The following is a 16,956-nucleotide window of genomic DNA, read 5'->3' as shown; positions in this document are numbered from 1 at the left end:
TATGAAACTCAGAGGCATTTCCCAAATCTGGTTTGACATCACTACCATATAACTTTTGAAAGTTAAGATCCTTGAGGTAGTCACAGGCTTGCAATTTATCTTTCCACATTCGGAATCCAACTCCCTCTGTCTTCTACAAATGAGAGGGTCTACACCTGTTAGACATAGGTGCCGGTATGAGAGGTCTATCATCCACAACCTTCGAGTAATGGTTTGGATCGATTTCACTCCTAGTGAATCTCAGCTTCATCAGCCAGCTGTTGATCCTCTCATACTATGCCCGGGGTGATTTGCTTCAAGCCATAGAGGGCTTTCTACATTCTTGATCATGAATCTCAAACTCCTCGGGTTGTTCCAAACCTGTGGACCTGTGGCATGAGGGGAATGGTCCCCTTATAAGACTTTCCTTTGGTACATCTTAGACATGTACCTTCATGCTCTTCAGGCATCGCTGTCACCATCTGACGCACAAACTTCCGGTGTTGTGTCAATGGACATAGTTCCTAATGGACTTCCTGCAACTTGAGACAACCCTGAACTCAAAACCTTCTTTGAAAAATCTATTTTCAAGCATGTACCTTTCCATCGATGAGTGCCACCCTGTCACCTTTGACTTCCATAGCTGACATGGACACCAGGCTATTCTAGCGATTAGGTACATAAAAGAGATTCTGTAAATGAATCGAGTTACCCTCATTCAATTGAGGGGTAACATTCCCTGCACCCTTTTCGGGATAGGTGGTATCGGCTCCAAGTATAATCCCACGATTATCTATCCGATGAAGTGCCTGGGGTTCCTTGCTTTCTTTGAAGAGTCGACCATTTCTCCTTGATGAACTGTATTACCTGTCATTCCCTTGACCCTGGAATGATTTGATTATTTTCATCAAGAGAAGTGTCTCTGCCATTCAAACACTCCTTTGCATAATGGCCAAACTTATTGTAACCAAGGCATTTGTCTTTCCTTCCACCCTTAGATCCGAACTTCCTAATGAAGTGATCTTTAGGTAGGCCATCCGAACCTTCCGCAGTGCCATTCTGATAATATTCTTTGCTTCGACTTCTCCCAGGGTGAATTAGAAGAGGGATGAGGAACCCATTGATCCTTTTATCTTGTCCCAACTGTCTTTGGTGATTGCTCTTTCACTCTTGCTTGGGCATTGTCTTCACCTCAGCTCTGATACCATGTTAATTTTAGGTATGTTCTATGCTAGAGCAATTTATTTAAATTTCTATTCCAGATTAGCAATCACATTAGCATAAAGTAAACTACAGATAGAACATAAATATAAATCGCAGAAGACAAGCCAAGACAAGAGGACACGAGATGTGGTGCTAGCTAGGGACAAACCCCACAATGTGGGGAAACCCTTGATCAATTCTTCTTTTATGTTCTTTATATTTCAACAAAGAAAGAGAGAGAGAGAGAGATAGTACATTTACAATAGAAGTCAACACTTTGACTTATCTAGATCTAGCATAGATCATTTCGTATAATGTTGAGATCAGTTGAAGAAATTCTGCTTCAACTGATTCTCCAAGATGATGGCTTCACCTATCGTAGTGCTGCCTCTCGTTTATTTGCTGCACATTACCGTGTGACACCTCGCTGTACTGTCACATGTGTTGAACCTTGATGACTGAGCTGCTTTCATCTTCATGCTGCATCTTCCATCATCAAGCTGCCCATGCTCATGATCTCATTCATCATCCATTCTGGTCATGCCCACGGTGCTGCATCTTTCATCATCACACTGCTTCATTCATCATCATTCATTACTGCTTTGATGAGAGGATTATACACCATGACTGTTCCTAGAGGCTGAGATGATCTTAGTACCTTGAGATCATAATGACACCTTATTGTACTATAAGATTATGATCCTGTCTCTTACATTTGATGAGAATGACATTCTCTGCAGAGGTGATCGCTGCATATTGGTGCATCATTTAATACTTTAAATCACAGCTGTACAGGATGTATGTTACTGTGATTTATATACCGAGATCTTTCATAGCACATCAAGGTTGTTCTTAGATGTGCCTAGATTACATATCATGTACAACGTATATAGTTTTCATGATCTGTGTATAAATTCTTTTATGAACAATGTATAAAGACCTTTAATGAACAACATATAAAGAAGTCTCCATGATCTGCTTATAAATGTCATCAATGATCTGCGGCTAGGGCTGAGTGTCACCATTGACTGCGTATGAGTCTTTGCTACTCCGACTAAGTGCGGCTAGGTGACTTCTTTACCGCTGCTACTGCAGCTAGGGCATCGCTGTGGCCTTATTACCCTTACAACGCCTTCATTACCATGACTGCGGCTCTTACGTGCTTCATTATGTTATTACTGCGGCTTCCATGCTTTGGTTGTGACTTCATGGCTTGACCCATTACATAGACTACTGCGTGTAAGGATCTCTGCCCTTTGTATAATTAGGGCATCACGTTGACTATATAAATGTTAGCATGAACAGCGTAACCATGAACAACATATAAGTGAGTCTCCATGAACAGCGTAATAGTCCTCTCCTTAGCAACGAGTTAGAGTATCACTTTGATTGTGTATAGATGTCTTCATGACTGCGTTGGATGAGTCTTCATTGACTGCATTGAATATCTCCCATGACTGCATGAAACCAGCATATAATATCCATAGCGTATCCACTATGAACAATGTATATCATTTACTATGAGCAGCGTATATCTTATAAGGTCTCCAAGACTGCATTGGATTAGGGCATCATCAAACTAGGCCAGTGTATTCTTTTTGTGACTTTCCTTCTCCAAAAACCCAAGATGTGGAGAGGAGATCACCTCAAGAATGTGTTCAAATGATTTCAAGTCCTTGCCAATTTATACTAAAACGTAGATGATGAATAACACGTCGGTTGGGCTTCGGAGCCTACATAAGATGCTGACTGCTTTAACAATTTGTCCATAACATAAATAAATCATAACTTCATAAATACTTATCGGAATCAGATGATCTTTAGATCAATCCTACACCTCTCGATAAGAGGGATCCAATAAAAATATCAGCTGCCATAAATAAGTTGACCCACATGGAGTTTGGCCTTAGTTGCTAATTTAACACATTACTAGAAGCAACCTGCTTCTTCTTCTTATCCTGTAACGTCTTCCACTCTTTCCATGATTCCTTCTTGGCAGTTTTAGGAGCACCCTTTCTCATCGCTAACCACGCGCTCTTCTTGGGTTGCAGAGTCTCCCTCTGAATCTTCAAGCTCCCTCTCGAACTAGACTCCTTCTGAGTCTCTGGAACCTGGACCTTCTCAAAAACTGTACCTTCTTCTAGGGAGCCTGTGCCTTCTCCTTTGAAGCTTGCACCTGCAATTGCACTTGCTCCTGCTTCTCTGGAACCTGCACCTATCCTTACTTCTTTCCATGATCCTCAGCTTGGCAGCCAACCTGTAGAGACCATGCTCTCTAACTCCAAGTACAATCCCATCGGACTTAGAGCCTCTAATGCTAAGTCTTGCCTTCCCATCCTAGAACAAGATGTCAAACCCCTTCTTCTCCATCATCGAAACAAAGAGCACATTATATCAGAGTCCTGGTACAAAGTTACAAACAATACATCTTGGACCCGTATCATACGTCCTATCTCCATTCTGAATGGCACAACACCCAATCCTCGGATCTCCAACTGACTCTTGTCGCCCAACATCATGTGCAACTTCGAGTCCCATCCAGCTAGTCTCAAAAATATCCTGTGACCCTATGATATGCTTCATTGCACCACTGTCCATTTACCATCCATCCTCTTTTATAGTACTCTGCGAGAAATGAGAAATCATAGCAAAATCCTCCTCTTTATTCCATCTCTACTTTATTGGCAATAAGGGCGACCTGCTTCCCTTTTCTTTTCTCACCATCTTCCTTCTTCTTCTTCGGACATCTTGACGAAAAATGACCCATCTCGCCATAGTTGAAACACTTGACTTTACTCAAGTCCTTCTTTTGCTTACCCTTCATTTGTGATGCAAGTGCCACGTCATCATTTGAAGCTTTCTACTTCAACTAAAGATCCTCGTCTTGCAACTCTTCCTGAATTAAGTCAGCCCACAACCTATCCCAGTCTGACAGCTTCTCCCTGGCAACAATTCCTTTGATGAAGGGTTTTTATTCCTCGGTGAACCCTTTCAAGGCAATCCTTACCATATCTCCATCTGAGACAGTCACACCGATGGCAGCAAGCTCATCCTTGACCTAAGACAATCTCGTCAGATACGAGGTCAAACTTTCACCCTTTAACATCTTGGTGGACTTCAACTTATCCTCCAATACCAATACCCTGTTCTTGTTCTTATTCTGGAACAAATTCTGAAAAGGCACCCACATCTCATGAGTGATGTTCTTCCTGGACAAATGAGGTATTTGGGCATCCTTCACACCATCTAGGATGATCAATCTCGCCCTCACATCCAAACCTTCCCATATTTCTAGCTCCTGAGGGTCGGTTGGCTTCTTGATCTCTTTCTTTGCCAAATCCCAGATCATGTTGACTTGCAATATCATCTTGATCCTTTCCTTCCATGGATTGTAGTTGGACAACCCCTCCAACCTGTCCTCATATTGGATACCTGCCTACAACTTCGACATTGTAGTGAACCCTTCACACACAATGTGACCAACTCCTTCTCGCGTTGTACGTCGTTGCGCACAACTCTGATTTACTTACTTCCAAAGTAGTTCAGACACGCTCTGATACCATGTTGAATTTCCACGTCCTTGGGTCTAGGTTAGAGTCTTAAAATCAATGATGCTACCAAAACAAGAATCTCAACCATAAAGTACTTTGCAGCGCGGAAATATAAAGCGGTGAATCACATATGCATAATATACACAATTTTAAACAAAATTGTACAATTATGTACAATCACCAAACTTCGTTATATTAATCCAAATCTGATAAATACAACAATTTATGGTTACGAGATACGATGACAAACTTGGCTACAACACTTCTATGTCGTATCTTGTCCTGCCGGTCTGCCACACTTGTACTGCTCATTAGTAGTGCCTTTGTCCATCAAGGCATTTACACATCGAGACTCCAAGAGGGTTGCCTCCTATCACTGTTGCAAGTCACGTTTGCTACAATGAACATGGGCTCATCAACTGCTCTCTGGGTAGGCCTAATTCCCGACCTCCAATCTGCTAGGCTAGCAACAACTTTAGTCCATCAAAGAGTTGCACTTCGGCACCATCCTTCACCCAACCTTCAGCTGCTCTTTGTCCTTCAAGATAGCTTTTCTAGGGCTACTTTGGGTAGCCAACACGCTGCCCTCCAACAACTCTATGACACCCAATCAACTCACTGCTGATTTTGCTCCTAAGATGACACTTCACCACCATGGAATGTCATCCACATGGTACCAACAAGTTGCTCAACAACTGATCCAAACACAGTCAAACCTTGACCCAATACATCCCTCCAAAATTGTTGCTGTCACCACATTGCACTGTTGCTCTGTTGCTTTCTGGTTATGGCATCACCTACAACCCTATTCCTTCACACAACTCAGCAACCAGCCCTCCAAAAAACTGTGGTTTACTCTAGAGAGGGTTCTCCACCCCTACGCTTCTCCTCCTTGCTTTGTTTGACCCCAAACACAGCTCTTAAAGGCAGCCTAGCTGCTAGCTAAGGCCTATGGCTTAGCACAACAGCTGTTGTAGCTTACTGCCCTCTCAAAACTCCACCAAATAGCCCTTTAAACAACAGTCCTATACTCCTTCAACCTTCGGCCTTTCTGCACTACAAATGCACGCAAGAACAACACCAAATCACGCCCAAAACAGCCCTAGACTTCCACGTTGTGACCTACAGCAACCTGAAATCTTCCATGTTTTCCCTAGGCTCCTCCACGCCGTCCCTTGGCTCCTTTTGCTGTGGCTTCCTCCACAAAATTTCAGAGTTTCTCTTGGTGATGTATTGCCACACATGGATGCCTTAAATGACTCAACTTGTCCTCAATATATAGGCTTTACTACCTCCAAGAGTTCACATGAGGAGACACGTCTACTTGGAATTTTCTTCAAGTCGGCCTACTTGAAAATCCAATATTTATTATGTCAAGTTCAAAAATTCATATCTCTCTAATGACAACTCGGATTTGGACGATTTTCGATGCATTGGAATTGTCTTTCCGAGCATTATCATCCTCATCCATCACATGTCATGAATCCATCATGGTTTTTCCCCAAAACACGATGGGTGCCAAAACCCCATACTCGAGTTCCAAGCCCACAAGTTTCCCTTGTGGCACTTTGTCCTCCAAACCTTGAACCCTAGGGCTTGGAGTACCTCCCAAGCTACACAAATCAATAGTTCCCATAGATGCAGATCAGCTAAAGGAGTACAAGAAGGAGATGGCACGGGCGAAGAGGTTGATCCTAGATAGAGTCCTGGATCGCATTGTTTCACACATAGCGGCCAAGAGAACAACCAAAGAGATGTGGGAGACTCTCTCCATGCTATACCAGAGAACTTCCGAGCAATGAAAGATGTACTTAGAGGAGAAGCTGAGGCTCATCCAGATGGAGAAGGGCGAAAGCATAGACCCCTTCCTCACCAAGATTCATGAGGTCTGGGAGTAGTTGTCAACAGTTGGGGCAACGCCTCAACCCACAGAGCTAGTGTGATTGGCACTAAACAGTGTCTTCGAGGAATGGTAGGTATTCGTCCAAAGTATTTTGGGAAAAGATACCTTGCCAAGTTGGGACAGGATGTGGGTCGATTTGCAGCAAGAGGAGTTGAGACGAGCTCTGCTACAAAGCTCCATCAGTGGCAGCAGTAGTGGATCGAAGCAGGTGAAGGAGGAGGAGAATGTGGCCCTCACATTGAAGGGTCTCAATCAGGGACAAGGGGAGCAAAAAAAGAAGAAGGACATGTTGAAGGTCAAGTGCTTCAGATGTGGTGAGCTTGGCCACTACAGTACCCAGTGTCCTCTCAGGAAGAAGGACAAGGAGGAGAAGCAAGACTAGGCGGCAACTCATGTCGAGATTGATATGCTGTCCTCCAAGCTTGAGAAAGACTTCGCTATGTTCGCAAATATACCTCCAGGAGTGAGGTGGAGTGACTTGGTGCTGTAGCCCCAGAGAGCTACAAATGGGCAGGATCCTTGAGGAGGTCCACCTCATGGATCAATACTTTACTACCAGGGGCCCACAGTATTTAGTAGTAGGATGGATTAGTGGCAGTAGATGCAATCAGATGTCGGAGTGACAGATGTAGAGTCTAGTAGTAGTCAGATGTTGAGGAGCGTAGTGCAGAGTTGGCAGTAGTGTAGGTGGCATAGTGCAAGTCAGCATGAGCGCAAATTCTTCAGTGACAGTATATATACTAGCAGCAGTCAGAGACTCGGGTGACAAATGCATTATACTGATCACAGTTGATTCAGTATTTAGGATGCTTCTCAGTTGCAGTTGTTGCAGTTGTAGCAACAACAGATGAGAGGGAGTTGCAGTGCAGATGGAGTGTTGGCAGCAATTCAACAGGGTCAGTAGCATCACAGATGTAGCATATATCAAAGTTGCGCAATGTTTGGTGGGTAGTATGGCCAGACATCAGTAGTGTGATAGGAGATGATGCAAAGACAGTGCTGTCACATGATGTACAATAAAGCACTAGAACGCATTCATTGCTAAGAGGGAGTGTTAGTTTTTGTAGCATCGAATGTGTTTTAGTGACGAAATTTTTGGAGAGGCTAGAATACATGAGGTCTCCAAAACCCATAAATCATTTCTTAAAATTCTGCCTAGAAATGAATTAATTAGATTATTAGCCAATTTTTAAATATTTCCTAAGTCTAAACTTTGGGAATATGGTTAATTAATTAGAATTAATTAAGTCAAGGTGTGAATGTTCTAGAAACTCACACGGATCGACTTCAAGTTAATCCTAGCCATCGATAAGATTTAATCTTGGCTGTTGGAGTCCCAACAGAGGATTATAAGAAGAAGTCAATGGGAACTTGGAGAGTACACTTGAGCAATAGTTCCTTGTGTAGATCAAGCTAACAATAGTAGATTTCGGGCCAGAGAGGGACGCAGTGCTAGTGAGGGACAGGGACAGTGATCGAAGGAATATTTCCAAATTCGGAGAGGTAGTAACAAGAGCTGAGTTATTTAGAGTGCAGGAACACGAGTGCAAGAACACGCGAGTGCAGGTACGCGCGAGTGCAAGAACGCGAGTGCCAGGGTTTCTTAGGGAATATCTCTGCCATATTTTCTTGTTGTTTTGATTGCCAGTTGGGAATCCATAGATGTACTCAGATTTCACTGTTGCATAATAAAATAAACCCTCACTACTGCACCGTTTTTTCCAAGTTGGGTTTTTCTGGGGAGATTTGTTCAAAAATAACTGTGTTATTTTATGTGTGTGTGCTAAAATTTTTCCAGCTTTTATTCTTCCACAATCTTATTTGTGTAGGTTGCAGTGTGAGTTGTTCAGTATTTGCTGTAGGAAACAGTAAATAAATTGTTAATTAAAATAACAATTAGGAGAATAATTTCCAATTGTTGCAGTAGGATTTGGGTTTCCGAATTTTCACAACCTCCACACCAAGTCGGCCTCAAGAAAGGTAATTCGACCTCACCAGAAGCCTATATATTGAAGCAGTTCGATTCATTTGGAGGACAATCACTCACACAAGTTCGATCTCCTAGAAGAAGCCGTGAAAAAGTGCGAAGTTGCAGTGGAAGAAGGAGAATTGAAGGATCAAAGGTTTTGGGTTATCTCTCTATCTCAAATGTGTGATTTTCTGGGCTACGACGTCAAGGTCGAAGTTTTTTCACGACATCAAGAATTTCTGTTATGACATCAAGAAGTTCTCTAATGCATCAAGGTCGAAGTACGACATCAAGGTCGAAGTATGGCATCAAGGTCAAAGTGCTGCTCCAAGGTAGAAGTGCTGCATCAAGGTCGAAGCTGTTGCATTAAGATCGAAGTTGCTAGGTTGAAGATACTACTGCATCTAAGTGTTGTTGCTGCTACTGCTACATCTAGGTCGAAGATAGTACTGGAAAGTGATCATCCACTGAAAATGGAAAGCGCCGAGTTGGTGTGGAAGAAGTGTGTGTCTATGTCAAGTGTCTTGGATTATATCAGGAAAACTATTGAAGGAAGAGTTGTTGACTAGGTTTTCCCCAAGATTGGGGTTTTGCCCTGGCTGTCCGCTTACATTTGGCATCCTTGATCTTCATGATATTGTTTTGGTAATTGCTTGATGAAGTAAGATAAAAGAATAACATAAGAAAGTTAATAAGAACACAAGAATCTCACAAGTAATTATCAAGTATAAGAAAATCTTTCTGCCTTTCCGATTTTCTAACACCGAGCAACAAAGTTTGATGAGTTACCCAACTTCTCTGTATCCTTGAAGTAAGAGGTAGACATCTTGACCAAGACAAATAGGCTCTTTCAAATTCTGCCAAAGATGATTGCTCTTGTCTCTTGATTCCTTGGGCTTGTCTTCACCTCAACTCTGATACCATGTTAATTTTCCACTATTCTATGCTTACTACAATCACTTAGCCCAACTCTTTCTTCAATTAACAATGACTTTCAAATCAATTTAATCTTCCAATGACATAACAATTGTAGATAGGGCAGTAAATGCAATGTACAATAGAAGCCATCTAAGAGCAATAACAGAGACAAAAGATTTGGTCAAAGATCAGGGAAAAGTCCAACAAGGGGGAAAACCCTTTCAAATTCTTCTTCTAGTAGATTGTCATCAAATGTTCAGTAGAGAGATACAATGATTCAATTCATCAACAAAAGAGTCAAAATCAATTCTTTGACTATCCAAAAGATCAACCTACCAATATCCAAAAGATGAGCCTCAAATTCAAATCTAGTCAACAAGTCAAGGTCTGCAATTAGGTCAATCATCAACATTCAAAGATTTCCTAACCAGTCCACAAGTCAATGGTCAAATTTCCTCCAAAAGATCTCTGTCAGTAGTCAAAATATTTAGTCTTCCTTGCTGGTCAAACCTCAGTCAAAACAGTGCCAAACAACTCGGTCAAAGGAGAGAGAAAACCCTGCGGCCTGTGAAAGTTCTACAACTGGAATCCCTATTGCGACAACTAATGATATTACACCTATTTGTTAAATTCCTTTAAACAAATTACTCGCAGTTTCCTACGGCAAGTATCGTAATACATACACTGCAATCTTCACTTAATTAAAATATTATGCAGAAACAAGAGACTGAGCAAGAAAGAAAATACAACACAATAGACATCGTTATTTTTGGACAAAAGTCCCCAGAAAAACCCAATTTGGGAATACTGGTGCAACAAATCTAAGGGTTTATTATTATTAAGTGGTAGAAAATTCTAAATATATCTCTGAATACCTCTCGGGTTATTCAATTACAGAGAGAAATACTGGCAGAAAGATTTGTGAGATTACCTCACACAATCATTGAGAAAATCCCTGTTGATTCGGACACTGGATGAAGTGCCTGTGGTAGGCCGTACACTGCCTCTGCATAGTCCTGACGCAGTCCCTGCACCAACCTCTCTAGGCATTGTGTCACCCAGTTTGCCGATCGATTTGTTGCCTGGAGTCTCTGCTGTCAGTCTCTTGGTCTCACACCTCGACTCTCGGCTTCTGAAACTGACTCTGCCCAGCAAAATCTCGGAATCTCTCTCGCCCTGTGTCAGCCTTTGCGTGGCCCTTTGTGACCCTGTGTCAGCCTCTACGTGAGAGTTGCTGGATCACTCTCTGCCTCTCTCTGCTGATGATTCTCTGGTTGAGAAAATCTCTCTCTCTCTCTGGGTGCTATCCTTGCCCCTCAACTGCAAGAAATCTCCTCGATCAAAATTTCTTCTTGAGAACTTCTCACTTCAGAAATTCGATCTCTTGATCTCTCGTTGTGTTTTCCAAATGACCCTCAAGCTCCCTTAAATAATCTTCTTGTTGACTTTCAATGTCCCAGATTAAAAGCTAATCAATGGCTATGATCATTTTAGTTTGATCCTCGTCTTCTTCTAGAAGTTACACCCACAATTCGATTAATACCCATTAATATTTTTAATTTCCTAAGTTTAGACTTAGGGTCCCATTAAAAAATATTAATTATTTTAATAAAATTATTTATGGGTGGAATTTCCCAAAACGCTTTCTGGGTTCTTTGGAATGCATGTGCCCAAGCCTCCCTGCAAAATTTGAGGCCTAGAGCACATTCGATGCTAGGGAGGAAGGAACATGAGGTGGTGAACCACCACTAAGAACCTCCCAAAAGGCATACTCTCTGAAGGTCAGAAGATGCAAGAACTCGCAGACTCTATAGGTCAGGCAAGCATGAGATCCCCCTACCCATATTCCATGAAATGAACGATTGTACCCCCTCTCTTCCCTTCTATCTAAGGAAGGAAAACATAGGCTCTCATAAAGGCATACTCTACCCAAATCAACACTCCCTCTTAGCGAGGAATGTGCTCTAGCAATGTACACTGCTGGATACTGCTCTGACTCTGAAGCATCTTCCTTTGCGCTGTTGATGTCTGACATGTTGTCCACCAACTACTGCGCTGCTACTGTAACTATACTGCTATTGACATTGCCACTGCCAACACTACATCCATACTACAACTCCCTCTCAAGTGCTGCATTTGTGCTACTGCTAACACTGCCACTGCCAACTGCCACTGCACTGCATACTGTTGTGTACTACGTGAATGTTGAAGTCTGATTGCTGCTAATCTCTGTGTTGACCCTCTAAATCTACTGCTGTTGACCTCTGCTCTGGGCCATCTGCACTGCTGCCAACTCTGCTCTGCGTTGTTCAGTCTCTGGCGCTCCTAGCCACTGCAATTGTCTGCCCGACACTCCTCGGCACCATCTGACACTAGTCCAACCTGCTACTCTTGATCTGGGCTCCCGTAGCAAGGTATTGATCCAAGAGGTGGACTCCTCAAGGATCTTGCCCATTTGTAGCACTTTCGAACTACAGTTCTAAATCACACCATCTCCGTTCTGGAGGTATCTCGACTGTCATGGCAAACTCCTCTTCGATCTTTGTAGGCGCAACTTTCAGATCATGTTTCTCATCCTTGTCCTTCTTCTTGAGAGGACACTGTGTAGCGTAGTGACCCATCTCTCCACACCTGAAACACTTGATCTTCGAGATGTTCTTCTTACATCTCTGCTGCTCCTGTTGGCCCTTCGATACAAGGGTTGCATTATCCTCCTCCTCCTTGGGCTTCGACCCAATGCTGCTGTTGCTTCCGTCAAGTTTGACCTTGACTAAGTCTCTCCTCAGCTCCTCTTGTTTTAGAGCTGCCCACATCTCATCCCAATTCGACAATGCTGCTTTGCCCATGATACTCTGGACAAAGACTTGCCACTCATTTGAGATAGAATTGAGGGCTAGTCTAACCAACTCTAAATCCTGAGGTGTATGCCTTGCAACAAACAACTCATCACGGGTTTCCTTTAGCTTCGTGAGGAATGGATCAACACGCTCTCCCTTCTGCATTTGAGCATATCTCAACTTCTGCTCTAAGTACATCTTCCGCTGCTCAGAAGATCCCTGATATAACGTAGCCAAGGCATCCCACATCTCATTAGCAGTCCCTTTACTAGCAACATGATCCTTTACTCCATCAAGGATCATCCTCTTGGCCTTCACCATCTTTAATCTGTACTTCTTCAACGGATCTGCATCAGCAAGGATAGCCACCACATTATCAACGTATGTCTTGAGAGCATGCTCATCTAGAAGGAATGACATTCTAGCCTTCTAGATGACGTAGTTGGATGCTTCGTCCAACCTGTCCTGATCCCTGAAGCCATTGGTTGCCATTTCTGCCAAAAATAGAAAGTCGAATGACCTCCTCGCTCCTCTGTGTTGCTGGTGGGCTAGCCTACACACTCCCTGTTGGAGCTAGTAAAACTGCTACTCAGCTCTAAAGAATTCAAATTCCTGCGCTAGGAATTCTGAAATTCCCTCAGCTATGCTTCTCCTCTTTCTTCTGACGATCTTCCGCCCAATAAACTGCCTGCAGAAAAATCTATGTCCCACCAGCTCTTCTCACATTGGGGCTTCAGCGCTGCTCCCTCTACCCCGACAAAAATTTGAATTGGAAGCCCTTCTCTTTGTCGACTCACTTGGAGAGAGACTGCCTCAAATTTTCAGCCCTCCGGCTAAGAATTGCGCAAACCCTCTGGGGATTCGAACTGCTGCCTCCTACATTTTTTTCGAACTCCCTCTTCGCTTAGCGTTGGATCTACCGGCTCTGCCCTTCTTGCTTCACCCGCACCCCTGATACCATGTTAAAATTCCACAACCTGAATTCCTACTGCAACAACTGATGATATTACTCCTATTTGTTAAATTCTTTAAACAAATTACTTGCAGTTTCCTATGACAAATATCATAATACATACACTACAACCTTCACTTAATTAAATATTATGTAGAAACAAGAGACTGAGAAAGAAAGAAAATACAACATAATAGACACCATTATTTTTGGACAAAAGTCCCTGGGAAAACCCAATTTGGGAAACCCGGTGTAGCAGATTTGAGGGTTTATTATTATTAAGCAGTAACAAATTCTGAATACATCTTGAATACTTCTCGAGTTATTTAGTTATAGAGAGAAATATTGCCAATAAGATTTGTGAGATTACCTCACACAATCACTGAGAAAATGACGGCTGATCCAGACACTGGATGAAGTGCCTTTGGCAGGCCCTACGCTGCCTCTGCACAGTCCTCGCGTAATCCCTGTGTCAACCTCTCTAGGCATTGCGTCACCTAGTTTGCTAATCGATTTACTGCTCGGAGTCTTTGCTCTCAGCCTCTGGTCTCACACCCCGACTCTCGGCTTCTAAAACTGACTCTGCCCAGCAAAATCTCGGACTCTCTCTCACCCTTTGTGGCCCTGCTTTAGCCTCTGCGTGAGAACTGCTAGATCACTCTCTGCCTCTCTCTGCTTCTCTCTGCTGATGATTCTCCTGTCGAGAAAATATCTCTCTCTGGATGCTGTCCCTGCCCCTCAACTGCAAGAAATCTCCTCGATCAAAACTTCCTCCTAAGAACTTCTCACTTCAGAAATTCGATCTCTCGATCTATCAATGTGTTTTCAAATGACCCTCAAGCTCCCTTAAATAATCTTCTCATTGACATTCAAAGACCCAGATTAAAAGCTAATCAATGGCTAAGATCATTTTAGCTTGATCTTCTTCTTCTTCTAGAAGTTACACCCACAATTAGATTAATACCCATTAATATTTTTAATTTCCTACGTTTAGAGTTAGGGTTCCATTAAAAAATATTAATTATTTTAATAAAATTGTTTCTGGGTGGAATTTCCTAAAACACTTTTGGGTTCTTTGGAATACATGTGCCCAAGCCTCCCTACAAAATTTGAGGCCTAGATCACATCCGATGCTACCCCAAATCAACACAGTCAACTTCAGATTCTGGTGGTCAGAGTCAACAGTCAAAGTAGCCCAGAAAATCTCGGTTCCTCCACTGAAAAATTCGGCCTTCAAAGATTGAAATTATGCAAGTCAAATCAAATCAAAATTCCGAGTCAAACTTGGTCAATGGTGATCCAAACAGAAAATCAATGCAGAATTAGCTCTTATTCCTTAGCATGTGTGAGCTCGTCTGGCTTGCTTCAAACCTGTACGAACCAATTGCAAAAGAAGAGAGAAGAAGATGTTTGTTGATGTGATGTCCAAATGAGGTTGCCTTGATGTGTATTTATATGCTTCTTTGGAGACCCAATTATGACATTAGGTTGACCGGAACTTTTTTGTACTTGTGGGTTTTTGATTAAAAATAATATTTTTACTTGACCATCTTAAATTCTTCCAAGAGCAAAGAGGGTCTTCTTTGGTTGAGGAAGGGTGTCCAAAGGAGGGAATTTTTCCCTGAGCTGCCAAATCAACAAATTTCCCTAATGGCTGGCCTAAAGTGAGAAGAAGGGCTAGTATGGTGACAGTGGGCAGCTTTCTTAGAATCTTAGGTTCCTCTAAGGTTTCACTTGTGCTTTAGGGCTTTACCATTTGAAATGCAGGTTTAGGAGATAACAGGTCTCCTAGAAAATAATCATGTACACTAATTCTATTGCGAGACGGCCTAGGCTAGCCATTGACTAGGGCAGGCTTGTGCCCTATGTACTCGTGCATAGATCAACCATAAAACATAACATAATCAATAGCATAATTAATCACTCCCATAACAAAATTACGATATATCCAGCATAATAGGTCCAACTGAGCATAATTATCAATCAACAATGTGTTTGCCACGTGGCAGGTCGGGTATTAGTGGGTTCTGCATCAGATGATGGGAAATGAAAAATGTGATCTTCTAATGGCATTGTAGAGAATAAAATGTTTGAAGTAACTCAGGTTAATTCGAATCTTGATCACATTAAGCAACATCATTCCAAATACATTATATGATAAGAAAAGACCCCTGATTTTTCCACTTCTTAAATCCCTTTCTTTGCTAGAGGTTATTTGATAGCTGTTATTGCTGATGTAGAAAGTAATAGCGATATGTTTATCATACTGTACCATTGTAAAGCTTTTGTCTAAAACTGTTCAGGTTATTTGATGTATGCAGTTGACTAAGTGGATGTTGAGCAAGGGCCAAGGTAAAACCTTGGGAAATTATTTCTTGTTACTGAATGCTTTGGCTGAGGAAGGAAGAATAGAAGAAGCTGAGGAACTCTGGACAAAACTGTTAATGGAGAACTTGGAGAACATGCCCCGGGTCTTTTTTGCCCGTATTATCACCATGTATGAAAGAAACCACATGACCGAAAAGTTGTTCGAGGTATTTTCTTGTTTTACATTTCAGTGTTTCTTTAAGATCTGAGCTAGTGCTTCTCCTCCATTGTGAGGCTTAGCAGGCATTTTCAGAAAACCTCCACTCACCATCATGTTTACAATATAGCTTTGGAAACTTTAGCTGTGTTTTTGGCTGATAGTTTTTCTCCTTTAACTGCCAACCTGGTCCTCTTTAATTGAAATTTCTGCTTGCATTGGTATTTTATATTCTCCAGTTTCATTATAACAGATTGTTCACATGCTGATTATCAATATACATCCTTGGTAAATTCCTTCAGTTTCATGAGCAGTAGACTGAGAAGCATTTATCTTTTTGTTCATTATCCTTCTAAAAATCATTCAGAATTTATCCATGCCCTATGTTTCAATTATGGCAATGTATGAATGAATGAAAACACATCAAAAGCCTAAAGTTATTAGGCTTAGAAACATCAAAGACATTTTTCAAAAGTGCGTCAGTATCTTTGTCAGGCTTGGCTTCACTATATACTATGTTGGATCCATATATTACACCTTTTGGCATCTGAGAGCTAAGATACATTCAATTTACTGTTTCAATGTAATGGGATTTCAAAGACTGAGAGTTCAAGCTGCGGAATTTACTTGAAGGTCTTTGCCGACATGGAAGAGTTGGGGATCAAGCCAGACTATTCAACTGTCCTGAGAGTTGCAAAGATATTGAAGGAGCTGGGTATGTTGGATAAGTATGATAAAATGCTTGAGAAATATCCTAGACCTAAGTGGGAGTATCGTTATTGTAAAGGAAAGCGCGTTAAAAGGCGACTACAGTTATCTGATTATGGTAAGGAAGCAAAACAACTTACTACACGCCTTTGTAATTAATATGTTTGGTATGTTAATATAAAAACAAAAAATAACTGCTGTTGTGAAATATTCTGATATTTGTATCATTGATCTTGTAGACTGTTATTTGAATGACAAATTCTTAAGAAATATGCAACAAAATATCATTTTTTATTCTGTAGATATTATGCAGATATGTTGTTGGTTATCACATCTGGTATAACTCGATGCTTTAGCACACCTGCAATGTGTAGTTACCATTCTTGATATATGTATCATATTTAACTCTGAA

At 41.7% G+C, this 16,956-nt stretch overlaps 1 protein-coding gene across 1 annotated transcript in view; it reads left to right on the top strand.

Annotated features, from left to right (window-relative positions):
* Positions 1 to 16,703, top strand: part of LOC149231270 (pentatricopeptide repeat-containing protein At4g21190-like) — a 262,019-nt gene extending 245,316 nt beyond the window's left edge. Inside the window, exons 4-5 of the mRNA XM_089381589.1 lie at positions 15,634 to 15,846; positions 16,437 to 16,703. Coding sequence (XP_089237715.1) covers positions 15,634 to 15,846; positions 16,437 to 16,703 — 480 coding nt within the window. The remainder of the gene's footprint in view (positions 1 to 15,633; positions 15,847 to 16,436) is intronic.
* Positions 16,704 to 16,956: the final 253 nt, after the last annotated feature.

The sequence above is a fragment of the Pinus tabuliformis genome, chromosome J (assembly GCF_031772625.1).
Source record: "Pinus tabuliformis cultivar Carrire ecotype Pingquan chromosome J, CPIR1, whole genome shotgun sequence".
NCBI lineage: Eukaryota > Viridiplantae > Streptophyta > Pinopsida > Pinales > Pinaceae > Pinus > Pinus tabuliformis.
Note: the sequence above shows the minus strand (reverse complement) of the source record. Positions and strands in the feature narration are given on the sequence as shown.